This window comes from Arachis duranensis, chromosome 4 (genome assembly GCF_000817695.3).
Source record: "Arachis duranensis cultivar V14167 chromosome 4, aradu.V14167.gnm2.J7QH, whole genome shotgun sequence".
In the NCBI taxonomy this organism is placed as follows: domain Eukaryota; kingdom Viridiplantae; phylum Streptophyta; class Magnoliopsida; order Fabales; family Fabaceae; genus Arachis; species Arachis duranensis.
Genome location: NC_029775.3, coordinates 1,297,779 through 1,314,378, shown reverse-complemented (window position 1 = coordinate 1,314,378; position 16,600 = coordinate 1,297,779). Strand labels below are relative to the sequence as shown.

At 35.1% G+C, this 16,600-nt stretch overlaps 2 protein-coding genes across 2 annotated transcripts in view; both read right to left on the bottom strand.

Annotated features, from left to right (window-relative positions):
* The window catches only part of LOC107482371 (non-specific lipid transfer protein GPI-anchored 1-like), a 4,841-nt gene extending 4,255 nt beyond the window's left edge, over nt 1-586 (bottom strand). Inside the window, exon 1 of the mRNA XM_016102815.3 lies at nt 176-586. Coding sequence (XP_015958301.1) covers nt 176-536 — 361 coding nt within the window. The 5' untranslated portion in view covers nt 537-586. The remainder of the gene's footprint in view (nt 1-175) is intronic.
* A 3,502-nt stretch (nt 587-4,088) lies between these two features.
* LOC107482425 (dolichyl-diphosphooligosaccharide--protein glycosyltransferase subunit STT3A) lies at nt 4,089-16,312 on the bottom strand. Its single transcript, XM_016102910.3, has 23 exons — nt 15,986-16,312; nt 15,065-15,127; nt 14,800-14,855; nt 14,644-14,715; nt 14,372-14,477; nt 14,243-14,293; nt 13,876-13,971; nt 13,587-13,646; nt 13,364-13,477; nt 12,959-13,045; nt 12,690-12,793; nt 12,510-12,605; nt 12,042-12,162; nt 11,868-11,948; nt 11,647-11,778; nt 11,320-11,547; nt 10,788-10,931; nt 10,088-10,274; nt 9,917-10,014; nt 9,699-9,778; nt 9,528-9,615; nt 4,384-4,473; nt 4,089-4,282 (listed from the first exon to the last, which is right to left on the bottom strand). Exons 1-23 carry the CDS (start codon nt 16,103-16,105, stop codon nt 4,226-4,228), a joined length of 2,331 nt encoding a protein of 776 aa, XP_015958396.1. The 5' UTR covers nt 16,106-16,312; the 3' UTR covers nt 4,089-4,225.
* Between the last annotated feature and the right edge of the window lie 288 nt (nt 16,313-16,600).

The window sequence follows — 16,600 nt, the reverse complement described above, 5'->3', positions numbered from 1 at the left end:
AGTAAGAATTTATTATTTTTAATTATTATTTAATCTTTAATTTAATTTTTTTATTTAATTTTTTAATTTAATAATCTAACAATATATATTTTATTCTATATTTTTAAATATTAATAATTAATTGATAATAAAAATAATAAATTATGATAAGTCTCTAACATTCTCCGAAACTTACTAGGACAGTCGGCGATATTAGCGTTCTTAACGTTACAAAGAGAAGGGAGGTGAAGAAGCTTGTCCTCTTGAATGCCCAAGCTCTTACTCTCAGGGTTCCCATGATGCGTCTGCTGAATGATGAAGCACAAGCAGTCAGGGTCACTCTCCTTTATCTTGGTTGTCGCCTCGCAACACTCCTTAGACGGGGTACTGGCCTTCCCCGTCGCATAGTTCAGGCACGGTATCACCTTCTGCACCACTTGACCACACTTTTGTGTCAAATCTTCCCCGGCACCGTCGCCGCTTCCCACAATAACCGCCACCAACAACAACAATAACAGCCACATGTTTTGTTGGTAGTAATAACAATAATGCTTCATCTTGTTGGAACTTTGTTGAGCTCAAGATCAAGTAAAAAGTACCTTTAGCTTTGGAATGAAGAGGCAAGATAGAAAGATATGGTACAATACAAATAATATATATTTGGTGAAGTTGTATGGGTTGTTGCAGTGTCAGTCGCTATTTAATTCTGAGAGTGAGAGGTGGTGATCTACTAGCTAGTTAATAACCGAGATTTATTTATGGGCTAAGGTCAGTATTGGAAGGGGAATATGAATATGAACAATGATGAGATGAGATGTACATGTTATGTTAATATTCGAATTTACATTCTCTAAATTTTAAATTTTTATTTGAAAAAATAAAGTGTAATTTCTCGTTTTTAAATGTTTTTTTATATTGTTTCTTGGTCTCTCACCTAAAATAGAAGGGGAGCCTCGGAGCAGCGGATGAGTTGTCTCCACGTGACCTCAAGGTCACGGGTTCAAGCCGTGGAAACAGCCACTGATATAATTATCAGGTCAGGCTGCGTACATTACAACCTTGGTTGCGGCCCTTTCCCGGACCCTGCGTTAAACGCGGGACGCTTGTGCACCGGGTTGCCCTTTATCTTCTAAAATAAAATTCAAAATTTAAAAAATCCAAATCCTTAATATTTTACTACATATTACTAGAGGCAATCTAGCTAAACCTCCAAGATCGGTACTTTGTACTAACTCATTTTTAAATTAAAAAATAAAAAATATTCTTTATTAGTTACAATATTTTTTAAAGTAAAGCTAGGAACCAAAAGCATATCAGCCAAAATCCAGTCAAATATCTTTGAATGAATTCAAAATCTCTACGAGTTAATATATATGGATGTTTCTTCTACTAAGTATCAGAATGTTTCTTTTTCATATTAAATGGATATTCTTTTATATATTTTTCGAATTTGTGATTGTTGGAAGTGAATAGGTTAATGTGAGAGAAAAAAGGAAGGTTTTTATAGGTTTTAATTAATAATACTTTAATCGAATAAATTGTTAATTTAATTTTAATAACCATATTTTATATCCAAAAATTTAATTTGACAGTGATTATTATTGTTGGATTTTTCAGTACTATTTCGTGAAAAAATCCAACAATAATTGGATTAAAAATTTGTCGTCATCGCTATGGAAAAATTCAATAGTAATTTAGGTAAATATTTGCTACGAAAACACTAGAAAATTTTTTAAAAATAAAATTTGCAGTTAATCACGAATTGACTAGCTACAAATATTTTTTGATATAAAACTCTAGTTACAAAAACATTTAGTCATAAAAACTGCAAAGCCAGAAACTTCTTCATAACAACACAAATCATCTTTTAAGCTTGCTTTTCCTAATTCCATATTGTTACAGCATCATGGTCATCACTCTTCTCCCAACTCAAATGCAAAATCATCATCATCAAATATTATTTATGTTATTAGAAATAAAATGCCTAGCTTGATAGTGTGGAATGCTTGTGCACAAGGGAGGGTCTTAGATATAATCCATTCTCCCTCATCATGTATTTATATATATATTTTTGAACATACACATTATATATTAAAAATGTGGGTTGTCCATATTATATTCGCACCTCAACCTACTCATAGTGTGGGTCAGGTTGTCAATCCAATCCGATCTGATTGAAGCGGGATGGATACCACGAGAATAGTATTGTCAATCCAATCTATTACTACTTTTATTAACATGTGAGAACTCCACCAATCTTAAATGACTAGCTAATATAAGCTCTCAAAAACAAAAGAAACAAATTAATCGTATGGTAATATTAAGGAGAGAAAAAAAATAGCCAAAATTTGTCCTATTTAACATTCATTAAATGCGGAAATAATTAATGAATTTTAAATAAAGCAAATTCTAACTGATTTTGACTAAATCTTTTTGTTACCAAACATTCCCGTTAATTATATTAACATCCATGAAGCTTTAGAGCTTGAATAACTTAAATGTCATTCTAGAACTATACCAAAAGAAAAAAAAGAAAAGAAAAAAAGCTTCTTGGGCCATCTTCAATCCCACCATGCATGCATATGCTTCTGCTTTATGTGGTTGGAGGGACAAGGTAGGATTTTATGTGGCTGCCAGTAAAATCAGTCTCAATAAATTACAGCTGACCAACCTATTCTTACTACTCTATCTTGATTACAAAAGGTATCCACAATAATTTTGATCAAAGTAACCAAAAGCATGTGCAAGGCAGCCTTGCATGTGGGGTTCAAGCTCCTTGTTGTGGGCTATTATCCTATGCTTACTATCCTTAACCTTGCATTCTCCGTAAATGTCCAAAAGAATATATCTTGTTGGGTTATTACAAGCATGGAATTTTCAAAGTTTGGGAATTGGTTTCTGATCTTATTTGCAATATTCCACCTTGTTCCCGAGTTATCCATTAAGTCTGATCTCTAACAGTTTTATCTAGCTCTCGATCTACTTTGGTACTCCAAATTAGGGGTGGCAACGGGGTGGGTAGGGGCAGGTTTTTGCTCTACTCGACCGCCCCACCGTACAACAACCCGCATAAAACCCATCCTGCTTTTATCCGCAGGTAGTAAAACATTGAACCTTAACCCGCCTCCGCGGGTATTCGCCCCGTCCCTACCCGCGCCTATAATTATTAAAATCTAATAAACAAAATTAAATTTCAAAATTTATATAACCATAATTACATACATAACATAAATTAAAAAAAATTTAAATATGATACAACATTATTAATTATTTACTAATTATTTTATATATATTATACATATTATATATTAAAATTATATATATTATATATATAGCGGGACAGGTAGGGACGGGTATTACCTAAACCCGATCCCGCCCCACCTCTCTCAAGAATCCGCCTCGTTAAAAGTCTGCCCCGGTGTGGGGTGGATAATTACCAGCCCCGTGGGATGGGTACTCGCGAGTTCAGGTAGTATTGCCAATTTGCCATCCCTACTCCAAATCTTGTGACCGTTTTGATTGGGTACCCATGGAGTTTCCAAATTTTCACGGATCTATCATCCCTACTTTTCTATAGACATCCTATCTTCAATACATTTCTTGCGTTCCAAATATTCCTCCATGTGTAGCTGGGACTATATCCATCATGAGCTTCCAGAAAATTTGATACGGTGTTGTACTTTCTTTGATTAGCTTGGCTGCTAGCGAATTTAGTCTCTTCATAAGTTTTGAGCCCTTCTTTTTGAAAATACTCTTGCAATTACGTGGGTAATGTACTATTGTATTAGTGACATGTAAAATAATGCTATACATCCAAATCTTTTTATGAATTAAATTTAACTAAATTAGATAAAAAGATTTTGAATAATACTAATCATAACTGATTTTTATTATATTAGATCGATTTTATTAAACTTGATTAATAAGAAGACTTATGTGTATATTCAATACGGAAGACGTTGAAGTGTTGAATCCAAGAGAAGCCTCCAACAAGCCAAATAGGAGGCATTTTATGCATGCGTGACGTGATGCGTCTGTCATACACGATTACGGAGTAAATCCATTTTATGCTGTGGCCTTTAAATCCTAAAAAGATGAGATCATGATCCTTCAACTAGAAAACTAATTCCAAATCTTTCATTGATCATTCCATACTCATGATAGACTCACTAATTTTTCTGCAAAATCTCTCGATGAACCTTGTATACATTAACAAGTGCTTAAGCAATTAAATGTCATTTATAAGCTAAAACGGGTTTCTTCTTGTTCCTTTTCTTTTCGAGGTGGTCGTTGAGCTTGTTTTCTGCAAAAAACAAGAATGAGAAGATCAGTTATGACTACGATCAATAAACTTTAATCAGATATCACAATAGAAACTAGGCATGTAAGAAACCATATAAATACCGATTTTGATTTTTTGTTCTTTCCCCGAATCCTGTTCTTTGGAGGTTTCAACTTGTAAATCCGAACCATCCAATGGTGAGTTGTGAATACCTGAAGGCATTAAAAGCCATGAAGACATCGAAAGAGCACATAAACGGCCAATGCCATATCAACAACATAATGATATTGTTCCTAAAAGACAGATCAAACCATTGATTGTTGCTTTGATATCACAACTTGAAACCAAATCCACAGTGGACTTATTCAGTGCAGAGAGGATGTTAAATACCAACAAATAATGAATCAACTGTAACGGGAAAAAGATATGAATAAAATTGATAATTAAGACTAAAGTCGCATATGGATATTGACAACTTTCTGAGAGAAATGGAAACAGTGACTCTGTACTCCAGATGACAAATTATATGTCTAATGGAGGAAAAACGTGGGATTAACTATCCAAAAACAAGCACATAGTATTGAAGAACATCCTAAGCATGGAAAAAGAATGATAGAAAGTGTAAATTCTAGGGTAAAGGATATTTTTTTGTCTACGAAGTTTTTGAGAAGTTTTAGAAAAATACCCCTAACATTTAATTTATTTCAATTTTCTCTAGTGTTTTAAATATGTTTCAATTATATCCTTTAGTAAAATTTTTGCAAGACAATATTTTTCCCAATATTATCCCTACTCATTTATACTATATGGACTTTATCAACGTAATCATTGTCCACTCTCCCCTCTTTCATCTTCACCACCAATCACCCACCTACATCATCAAAATTAACATCCTTTATCCTCCATCGCCGCCACATCTCACCCTTTGACCTTTGTCACTGCCCCACCACCACCTCCGCCTTCACCCCTTACCCTCATTTCGCCACCACCAAAGTGAAATAACACCTCATTCCACACCACTCACCCCTTTGTAGGGGTTAATATTGGAATAGAAATATTTTGACTAACAAAATTTGACCAAAGGATAAAATTGAAATATATTTGGACAAAATTGAAACAAATAAAACAGTAACGATATCTTGGAAACTTTTCTATTGAAAGTCGGCATGTAGTTGATAGTTAGTAGTTTAGCATTTATGCATGTGGTTAATAGTTAGTAATTTAGCATTTATGATAGTAATTGATAGATATCTTTATATATCCCTTGTTTTGGATGAAATGTAAGCAACGAGTTATTTCTCTTATTTTCTCTTATTTTCTCTACATTAACATGATATCAAAGGCTAGAGAGAAAATTCAGTGTGTACCAAAAAGTTCCATTATCCTTTTGTAATCTTTTTCTTTCTAAAACCATGTCTTTCCAATCACTAGAATACCCCCCCGGTCATATTCTTCTCTCCGGCAGCCTAACAAAACACATTCTGGCTACCATCCACTACCGTCAAAATTGTTCTAGTGCCCCGCTATTCAATCAGGACTCCGTCAGCTTCACCTTGTCTTGTGTTGTCCAAGCCTGTCATCAGAACCGTCGTCTGAGAAGCCGGCGCCGTGAGGGTGCGTCCATTGCGTATTCTGTCGTTGATTGCACTATCGTGCTCAGATGGTTGTCCCCTTTCCAGAATAGGATTTTGCTCAACCATCCACTTTCCATATACAATTCTATGTGATTTTCCCTTTTTGCCTCCAAAGCATTTCCTGCCTTGTTTTGTCGATCCCCATGGCTACTACTACTTCTACTACTACTTGCTACTAATGTTGGTGCTAGTGGCCCTAAGAATGAAAACTCTACTTTCAGTAGTTATATTAGTGTACCTCATTCCACTGACAAACTTGTTGGAAGTAATTATTATTCTTGGGTATCTGATAATAAGTTGTGGCTAATTGGCTAGGATTATGCAGAACATCTTACCGAAAAGGCTAGAGAAATTAATGACATTGACCATGCTAAGTTGATTAAGATTAATGTCCAACTTTGTAGCGTTATCAAGAACACCATCCACTCTTCAATTAAACAGATTTCTTTTGTGCACGTCACTTGTGAAACCATTTGGATGCAGGCAAAGGCACTTTTGACAACAATTATATGGGATTTGTCAAAACCTTGTGAGCAATTCCATTAATGTCCAACTTTGTAGCGTTATCAAGAACACCATCCACTCTTCAATTAAACAGATTTTTTTGTGCACGTCACTTGTGAAGCCATTTGGATGCAGGCAAAGGCACTTTTGACAACAACTATATGGGATTTGTCAAAACCTTATGAGCAATCCCCACCAACCCCCACCCCCAAAAATCAAATTGATAGTCCTTTGTCTGTATATTTAGGAAAGATTCGTAGTACTCTCCACAATTTCAATGAATTACTGCCTCGTGCTACTTCCCTAGAAAAAGAGTTGGAACAACAAAGCACATTCTTTATGTGGCATTGTATGATTTACCTACTGACTATTTTGGTACTTGTGATTTAATACTCGGGTCCCCAAATGTTTCGTTCCTTAATATGATTTGGCCCTCATTACTTCGGGTTCCAGCTAAACATTTTATTGAACCTGCCAATGTATCAACTTCCATTGACAGATTAGATCTTATCTCAAACTCAAGCTTGAGGTCGTTCCCGCAATAGCAATTGCAATTTGGGTCGACAACGCCAGAAATCTGATCATTGTCATTGCATGGGTCATATCATTGATAAGTGTCGGACTCTTATTGGTCGTCCGCCATAATCACTCAACATTGCTCAGACCAGTGCTCCCACCATAATCTGATCTCACCATAATCCCATTACAATTATTTTCTAAAATGGTTCGAACCGTCAGCAATCTAATGTCACTGCTCCTGTCATGAAAATTGGTAACTCTTATGCTTGCATCTGTCAATCCCAAAACTTGGGCCCTTGGGTCATTGATTCTGCTGTGACAAACCATATCTCTAGTAATAGAACTCTTTTAGCTAAAATTTCCATGTTTGATTATCTACCTACAATTACCTTGGCTAACGGATCTTCCACACAATCTTTGGGGGTTTACAATGCCCATCCATTCCCCTCAGTGTCCATTAAATCTTTTTATTTGTACCTGGTTCTCTTTTTAACCTTTTATCTGTTAGTTGTTTAACTCATTATCTAAAATATAAGATCTCTTTCACTGAAGATTCTATCTTTATATAGGACCGGAGCTTGGGCAGATTGATTGGCATCAGATGTGAGTCCAATGGCCTTTACAATTTTTCCTCGTCTCGTATCTACAATCTCTCCACTAACCCTCTCACCATCCATGCTCGGGTAGGATATCCCAACCTTCCCAATCTTAAGACAATGGTTAGTTGAGCACAAAAATCGTGTGCTCATACTCCTCACTAACATGGGTTAGTTGAGCACAAAAATCGTCATTTAATTGAAACCACTAAGACGACTCTTCATCATTATCATGTTCCCCATTCCTTTTGGGGAGATGTCCTCTCTGTGTTATCTATAGGTGTACCTGGTTAAGGTTAACCAAAACAACCATACCTGATTTCAGTTAACCCGGAATTTGATTAGGTTAGTAAACCAAATTGGTTTTAAATGAAAAAACCAGTCATTAACCGATTACAAAAAAATAAACCAGTTTTAAACCGATTCTAAATATAAAAACCAATTTTAAAAAATAACCAGCTTTTCACTTGAAAACCGGTTCCTTATTTAAAAAGATTTTTCATTTTTAAAATTTAATTTATAAACCAATTGTTAAAATCTGTAACACATTTATATTACAAAAACTAATTTTATACCTCCAACCCATAAAACCAGTTTTGGTTTTGGTTAACACGTTTACAAATCAGTTTTATCAATTTGGTTAACCGCTTTTTTAAAATGGTTATAACAGGTTCTTCGAGCAGGTTCCTCTGCTCCTGATCTAGCACAGGGAAATTCATTTTTTCAATATTTTTTCGTTTGTTATTTATTTTATAAATTTTTATGGAATTGTTCAAAGAGGAGTGCTAGGGAGTTAGCAAATTTTGTGATTTGTAACCATCAATTAGCCATCATTGGTGTTTTTAATGGTGTGAGATTTCATCTAATGGTGTAGGATTACTCACTTTTCTTTTACTGGTTAAGTACTAGCCAGATTTTACTGGCCCCCTAAACTTTCTCTTGTTGAAAAACTCTAATTGTTGCTTATTTATGGGAATTGTTGATTCATAAAATTCTGATTTAGATGTTTGTTGAGATTTGTTGACTTGATGCTGAATTTATGTTTTTTTTTTTTAATTCTGATTTAGGAATCTAGGGTTTGTTGAGATTTATTGCTAATTTATGGTTTGTTTTTTTTTTTTAATTCTGATTTAAGAATTTAGGGTTATATTGAAATTTGTTGCTTATTTATGGAAGGAGGGCTGGCACAACATCAAGCCAGGCGGTTTGGAGGTTTAAGCCCGTTTGAGTTTGGCAGATCCCTGCTATTAGACGGGTTTGGGCGGGACAGGTAGCCCACTTTGACACCCCTACTTTGCAGTAGGTGGGGCTAGTCGATTCTTGAATTCACCATGTCAAACTCATTGGAATGCCAATGATTCGTATCCTAAAATATATCAAAGTAAAGGACTTCTTTACAAGGATAAGGGCCATATAAAGATAGTCGGATCCAATAGATAGACTTCCAACCTCGCTATTTTGTTTTTATAGGTGGCAATCTTATCTCTTGGAAAAGTAAGAAGCAAGATGTGGTTTCACGATCTAGCGCTGATGCAGAATATCATGCTATGGCATTAACTTCATTGTAATGTGGCTAAAACAACTTGAAGAACTCCAATTTGGGAAAATAGAATCTATGATTCTTGTATGTGACAATCAAGTAGCTTTGCATATTACCTCTAATCTAGTTTTTCATAAGAGGACTAAACGCATAGAGGTTGACTGTCATTTTACTAGACAAAAGATTCTATCTGGAGATATCACCACAACCTTTGTTAGTTCAAATGACCAACTAGCAAATATCTTAACTAAGGTTCTAAGAGGCCCTACAATAAGTTACGTATGTAACAACCTTGGTATATTGATCTATATACTCAAGCTTAAGGGGAAATGAAAGATGATATTGAATATATACTTGTTGGATGAAATGAAAGCAATGAGTTTTTCTCCTATTTTTTGTACATTAACATTTTCGAAAATTTCGAGAAAAAAGGTATACTTTATTCTAAAATTTATAATAAAAATCAAGCTGACCTCTTCAAAATGGGTAAGTTTGAAATATTTCTTGCCAATTTCTGTCCGCCTCACTCGGTCAAAGGCCTTACCATCTGTCTCCACAAATCTGGAACAATTACAGGATAGAGCAGATAAGTGGATTAAAAATTGACAATGCAAAAACTTAGAAACTAAATAAGAAAAGCTGACCTGTAGTACGAAAGTTTATACATCAGGCAGTTTAACATAGTTGGTGTGGCCATAGAATCAATTCGATACTGACCATCCCTCTTTTGAACAAGAAAAGTGAAATGCATGTTAACAATCCTCCTAACAAGCCATGAAGGAAGGAAGCTACAGTTGAAGAACTTCCCACTGAAATATAGATGCCTTGATAAAATAATCTACATTGCATATGTGTAACTTACTAAGTAATCTGGTTCCTTTATGTGCGGGAAGACACCCCCTCCAATACGAACCATCCACAGGAACTTGTTAATATCATCACTAGGATAGCCAACCAGTCCTAATAATAGGTTAGCAACAAATCAGAATAGGGTGACTTGACAAAGATAATCTCAACAAAGAAAAGAGTCAACCTCCAAAGACAACAAGAACATATTTGACATCCAAGGAGTGGAAAATTTCCCAAGCTGCCTTCTCTGGAGAAGACATGGCAGTGCCAACAGTAGCAATATGTGTGTTATTCCAAGTATTATTGTCAACAATCACAGTTCGGTTAGCCATGGCAGTTGTTTGGTATCCATAATCCCACCAAGATGCCACCTATAACAAATTGTGCATTGCATCAATATCTCTAACCGTCCATGAATGTGCATATAAAAACCATTAAAAGAATACTTCCCAATAACTTGAATCACTCATTCATAACTTCCACTTACCAACTGCCCATTGATAAAAGCATAAGAAACAAATCAACATGTTCATGGGATCCAATAGTTTCTCTAGAAAGGTATATTTTGACCTATAGGTAATTCATGACCAGTTGGATCACCTAAAATATGTATGAACCAATTTGCTTGGCAACAGAAATATCACACTTGTAGGTTTCAAGAATAGTATAAAACAAAGAAAATAAAGCTCAAAATCAAGTTTCTACAAACAATGATTTTCAAAGGTAATATAAGTAGTAAGCCTACATGTTGATCTTCTAAGTGGTAAACGTAAAACAGACACCTATCAGGAAAAGCAATGAAACTCACTTTATCATCTAAGTGAGTTTTATATGCTGGACAAAAACTTTTGCCCAAATAGTTAAGGAAAAGCAATGAAACTCACTTTATCATCTACGTCTGTATTATGACTCAACCAAGCATAAGCCTCTCTAAAATCATCAAAAACATGAAGTCCATCATTTGAATGTGAGGTTAGAACAATAGAAGGTGCTGAATAAGCTTCTGCTGCAGCCCATACACAGTGAACCTACAAGATAGACCATAAAAATGAGGTCACCATAAACATCACAAAAGCTATATATTTTTCACATGCACAATGGCATGAAGGGGCATTTATGTTATTAAATAATAACCTAAGAATCATAGAAGTACATTATATTCCTATTTAGTATTAAGCAGCGGATTTGTACAATATTTACCATGATGTATTCAGCTAATTAAAGTAATTTGTAAAGTGGTAGTTAATGTTAGTTGAATATGAAGAAATAAATTGTCAATTCCCACTGTGGACAAACAGAAACTAGATTAAAGAAAACATTTCACCTCATATGTCAAGTAGATAATAGAAACTAAAAATTGAACAGTATCCTGCTTAGAAAACTATAAAAAGGTAGAGAAAAAGAAAGTCAAATTACCACATAGAAGGCAACCAGCAAGACAAGTAAGATAACAGCAATGATGGATGCCTCAAAGGGCAAGACCGAAAGCCTCTTCTTAATTTGGAACTTGGTTGGAGGCTTTTCCACAGGCTCCTTTTCCTTCTTCTTGCTCCTTTTTGTCATCCGTTCCTTTGGTGTATCCTCGTTTTTATCTGTCTTTATTGTGTCATCCAGCACAACTTTTTCAGAACTGGCATCCCTTGCCTTGATATTGATAGTCAAAAAACACAAAATGTAATGAAGTTAATAGAAGAATGTAAAGCAGTGCTCAATCTGACGAGGATTGAAAAAACAGAAGCCTACATCAATATGGGAATGATCTGATAGGCTTGGTAGCTGAAACTTAATTGATCGTGTGAAAACGTCAAAAGCTTGAGAAAGAGCGATTCCAGATAAGATGCAAGCCGCAGGAGCAAGCACAAGCATCAGGCGAACCTGATATTTGAAATGTCAAATAGAATGCTTTACATAAGATAAAAGAAACAACGTGGTAAGTGTTAGATTACTGTCTAGATTATTCTTACCATGACTCCAGAAAAATATACTGATAGTACAATATAGAGTACCGCAAACAAGCTTGCATCAGAAAGGGGTGAAAAGCAAGCCTACATCAGAAAGGGGTGAAAAGCAAGCATCAATCATGACTAAGTACTATAAGCAAAATAAATTAAACATCCTTTACTCAAGCAAAAGCTTACAATTATGCCAGCTGGAATCAAGAATGCCAACACATTTATATCCATAAAGTAAGAAGGCCAAGTAGGTGGCTGATGCTCGCTAACACTAGCAATGATTGGTATATACTTGCTTGCATAGGTACTGTAAATAGACAAACAGTTAAAATCTTTGCAACTGAAATCTTGAAAAGAAAATATTTTGCATAAAAGTGTCTAAAGATAAGCATATTTAGCTATATTTAATAACTTCATGGGTAAAATGATATTCTGCTGAACAGTGTATTTATGTAGGCAATCATATTTAGCTATATTTAATAATTCTAAAACTATCATGAAAATTATAGGATCAACAAGCACTCCAAACACAATTAACAAAACAGGATGTGAGAGGTCATGCCATAAAACTGAAATTAATTTTCCAATACTTATTTTTCGGGTTGAGTAACAAAATCAAGAGTATAAAAAGAGAGCAGCAAATGAAGCACTTACGGATCAAGTAGACTTAAACTTCTTCCACTCCAACCCTTTGTTGGGCTAGAAGCTACAAGGGCTATTATTACTGCTACCATTGCACAACACACTGCCCTGTAAAATACAGAAACGGAATCAATTTAATTTCTCACTGGATTATTTGGTGTAGTCAAATAAGCTAATTAAATGGATACTAACAGGCCAATGGAAACAACTAGTGCCAAAGCTACTTTGAACATTTTCGGGGAAAGAATCCCTTTGATATAGTACACAAGAGCCACCACATGGATGATAATAAAAACCTGCACAAGAAAATTAGGGGAAAAAGATAAGGCTTAAAAGAGACTAATTAATAGGATATGAATAGAAGGAAAAATACAAAACATGAGTTAAATATTACTAATAGGTTAAAACACAAACTTGGATACTTTTCTTTACTTTTATCCAAAGAATAAATGAAAACACACCAGAAATGATGCAAAATGCTCTGATGTCATTACAGCATTAAACCCAACAACAGGCACCAGGGCAGCCAGCAGTGTGCCCAATATAACCTGCACAGAGAGAATTCATAATGTTAATCAGTATCTAGACAAGAATCAGAGAACAGACATTTTCTAATTATGTACCATGCACAGTTCACATCTAATCTTAATTCCAATTCCAGGTCTAGTTGGTATAACAAGTAAGTAAATGCTGGTTATATAACACTTCACTCTGAATACCAAAACTACCATAAACAATATTCAGATTAGGGCTTACCTTTCAAACCTGAGATAAAGTAATATGCATTTTTCCAACTCCAAACCAAACAAAGGCAAAAGCATTCATTTAAAATCTTACATAACTACATGATCAAAATAGATACTTACAAGAGGTGCATATGCAATGTACAGCCGTGAAGAATAGCGACCAGTAACTATGCACAAGAGTACATGCATTGGAATAAGGTTAATGATAAAAGTGTACCCTCCCCATGAGCAAACCTGCATAATAAGAAAGGTTGGTAACATAAATAAGAAGATAATAGATTGGGAAAAGACAACAATAACAGCAATATAAAAATAATAATAATAATAATAAAATAAAAATTACCATATAAAAGTATGATAGTGAATTCAAAGTTGCATAAAAGAGGGATCCAGTATTTAGTGTCTGCATAACATATAAATAAAGTCAGAATTCAAATACCTTAAATATAGAGAAACCAAAATAATCTCTATGCTGAGTTGTACATAACAGACAGTTAATCATAGTACTAAAATAACCTATCATCACACAACAATGATAATACGTTCTAACGGTTGAGGGAAATGTCTACAAAACAAACATCTTTAAAGAATTCCATTCAATATAAGTAAGCTTGTTTGTTTCCATTGTGCACCTTAATATAGAGATAGAAAGTGAAGATCAATGCAAATATAGCCACAGCTTCATTATCATAGCTTCCAGCCACTGATCGAGATATATATGAAGGGACCTGCAAACATGACAAGATTTAGTGAAAAGCAACCCATTACACGTAAGAGAATTGAGGGAACAACAACCACAACATATCAGAAGAGGGAAACCATTGTGAGAGTACGCCATTTATTTTACAGACATACACATAACAGTGATTTGAACATTTCAGATGTTCTGAATGACTGAAACAATAATTTTGATCATTGTGACCTTAATAGAAATGTTTATAATGAATAGAAAATTGCAAACAAAGCAATCATTAAATCACAGCCTGTTAAGAAATTCACCATGGCCAAAAGAGCAGCTGCTGTCAAGCCAGCTCCAACACCCTTAATCTCCTACAGAAAGCAGCCACAGCAAATTAGCAAACAACAAAAATGTAAAAGGCACGATTTAGTTATGAACAAACCACAAACCTTTGTCAGAAGATAAGTTGCCCATGAAGCAAAGGCAGAGAAAATAGGTGCAGTAAACACACAGACAGTTTCTACAGAGAGGGGGATGTTCAAGGAATGCAAAAACCTGACACCAGAAGAGAATGATCCAAAAGTATAAACCAGCCTAATAAACTTTGAAATAATTGCTTACATTACATGGTATTAACATTTGCAGTTATTTGCTAGAAAAAAAAATAAATAAATAATAGAATAGGACAACTATCTCTAGCTGTGTACTTCAAAATACTTACCAATATAAGGTTCCTGCTGTCAAGGTCAGACCAGGATAGACAGTCCCACCAATTACACGACCAAGAGGATACCTAGAAATAGAATAGCAACATGAAAACTAAATTAAACTAAATATATGGGGGAAAACAGTGCCAATCTAAACACCAGCTACTTACCAGGTTCGGTCATCAAACCAGTTCCAGAAATCATATATCCCATTTTTAGTCAAAAACTGAAACCAACAACATGTTTGTCATCTCCTGTGAACCTTTATCATATTGAGATTAAAAAAGTGATAATGAACAAATGCTGCATATGGCTGTGAAAAAAAAAAGTCAACTTTAAAATGCCATTAAACCAGCATAGAAGACTTCTCATTTCTCCACAGAATATTTGGTAACATACATAAAGCAGTTTTTTTTTTTTGCAAATAATGCTCACCTGTGTGACTCTATAATTGAAATATGGATCAAATTCGTGAATGACACTCTCATACTTTATAACCTGCATACAATGCCCCAACAAATTGAAATGTATAAAAAAACTGTAAATACATAAAAAAAAGGAAAATGTTTAATCTCTGAACTTTCAAAAGCATATATTTCAAAATCAACAAAACAACATTCTAAATTAGTGCTAGTCAGTTCATATAAATGCGTACACTATCACTATTTCAAAATAATCATTTCAACCAAAATTACCGGAGAAACCTACACGTAACACAAAATATAAGTACACTAAATGCATTCATGCTACTGGTTTCGTACATAAAAAGAAATTATAGAACTACAATTTTACAAACTACAATTCAACCAACCCGAAGACTTAAATTTACAACTTTCTAATGTACATATTAATACTAGAATTATTAACTCCAATATTTGTAAAGAACCAGAAAATTCACTTTTGAGATTTCAAATGTAAATTTAAAATCATACCACATACTAGGACGATTATATATCTTTATCGTATCTTGCTTTGCATTTCATCAACTGATTCTATGTATTACTCTGTAGCCAATAGTTGAAACACTCTTAAATCATTCACTTAACTAGTGAATGATAAATGAATATCACTTAGTAAAGTCCCTAACAATGTCAGAACAGTTACAACTAAGTAAACGTGATTTAGCTATCGTGTTTCTTTAGCTTTTTTTTTTCTTCTCAGCCACGTTGTCAACAACGAAAACACGATAATTACAAACTCTATTGCTATATACACAAGACGAAACGATTAGATTGAACATTTAGCGCTTCAGCTGAATTGAGAAGCATCAAATCGCACTGACAATCGAAAAAAGAGGAAATGAGGCGTAGGTAACAGATCTGTGGAAGCAAGAGGAGTTTCGACGAAAATGCTTACAGAGAAGAGACGGATCGAAAAGGCGAGAACACCGATCAGGAGCAGGATGAGAAATGCGAGCACGCTTCCGAAGGCGTTCCTGATGAGGACATCACCGTTGGGGGCATCGGAGGCCGCCATTGACGGCCAAGAGCAGGGAGCCGGTGGCGAGGCGACCCGAGGGTTGAGAGCGAATCCGAGGGTAGAGGCGAGGCGAGGTGATGGCGATAACCGGGGAAGGGCGACGGCGGCAGGCAAGGTTTGAGAGCCAGAGAGAGTGAGAGGTGGTTGTGAGAACCTGAGAGAGCGAGTCTGAGAGTGGGATTTTGAGATGGAGAAGACTAGGCTATGATATGGTGCGGGAGAGTGTAGCTGCAGCTGCGGGGTCTGAAAGTCACGGTTGACGTGGCAAGGTGCTGTTGAGCTTGCAATAGACCTGTGACGAAATTTTGCCACGCTGGTTCATGTCATTGGTTGTTGGACTTTGCCTCTCCGGTCTTTGGATAACGACGGCTTTACGGCGAATTGGCCATACAACGTTAGAGTATTTGCCAAAATCAATCCAAAAAAATTTTTAGAGTAAAAGACATTTTCATTTTTGACTTTTTTTTTGCGGGTATTTTCGTCCTCAAACAA

Bases quoted from the DNA above. Each gene is read 5' to 3' on its own strand.
- LOC107482425 (XM_016102910.3), bottom strand. From the start codon at position 16,105: ATGGCGGCCTCCGATGCCCCCAACGGTGATGTCCTCATCAGGAACGCC. The intron at 13,972-14,242 runs GTGAATTTCTTA...TCATGTTTGCAG, and splicing joins CAGCTGCTCTTTTGGCCATG to GTCCCTTCATATATATCTCG. The intron at 9,616-9,698 runs GTCAGCTTTTCT...TAATTGTTCCAG, and splicing joins TATAAACTTTCGTACTACAG to ATTTGTGGAGACAGATGGTA.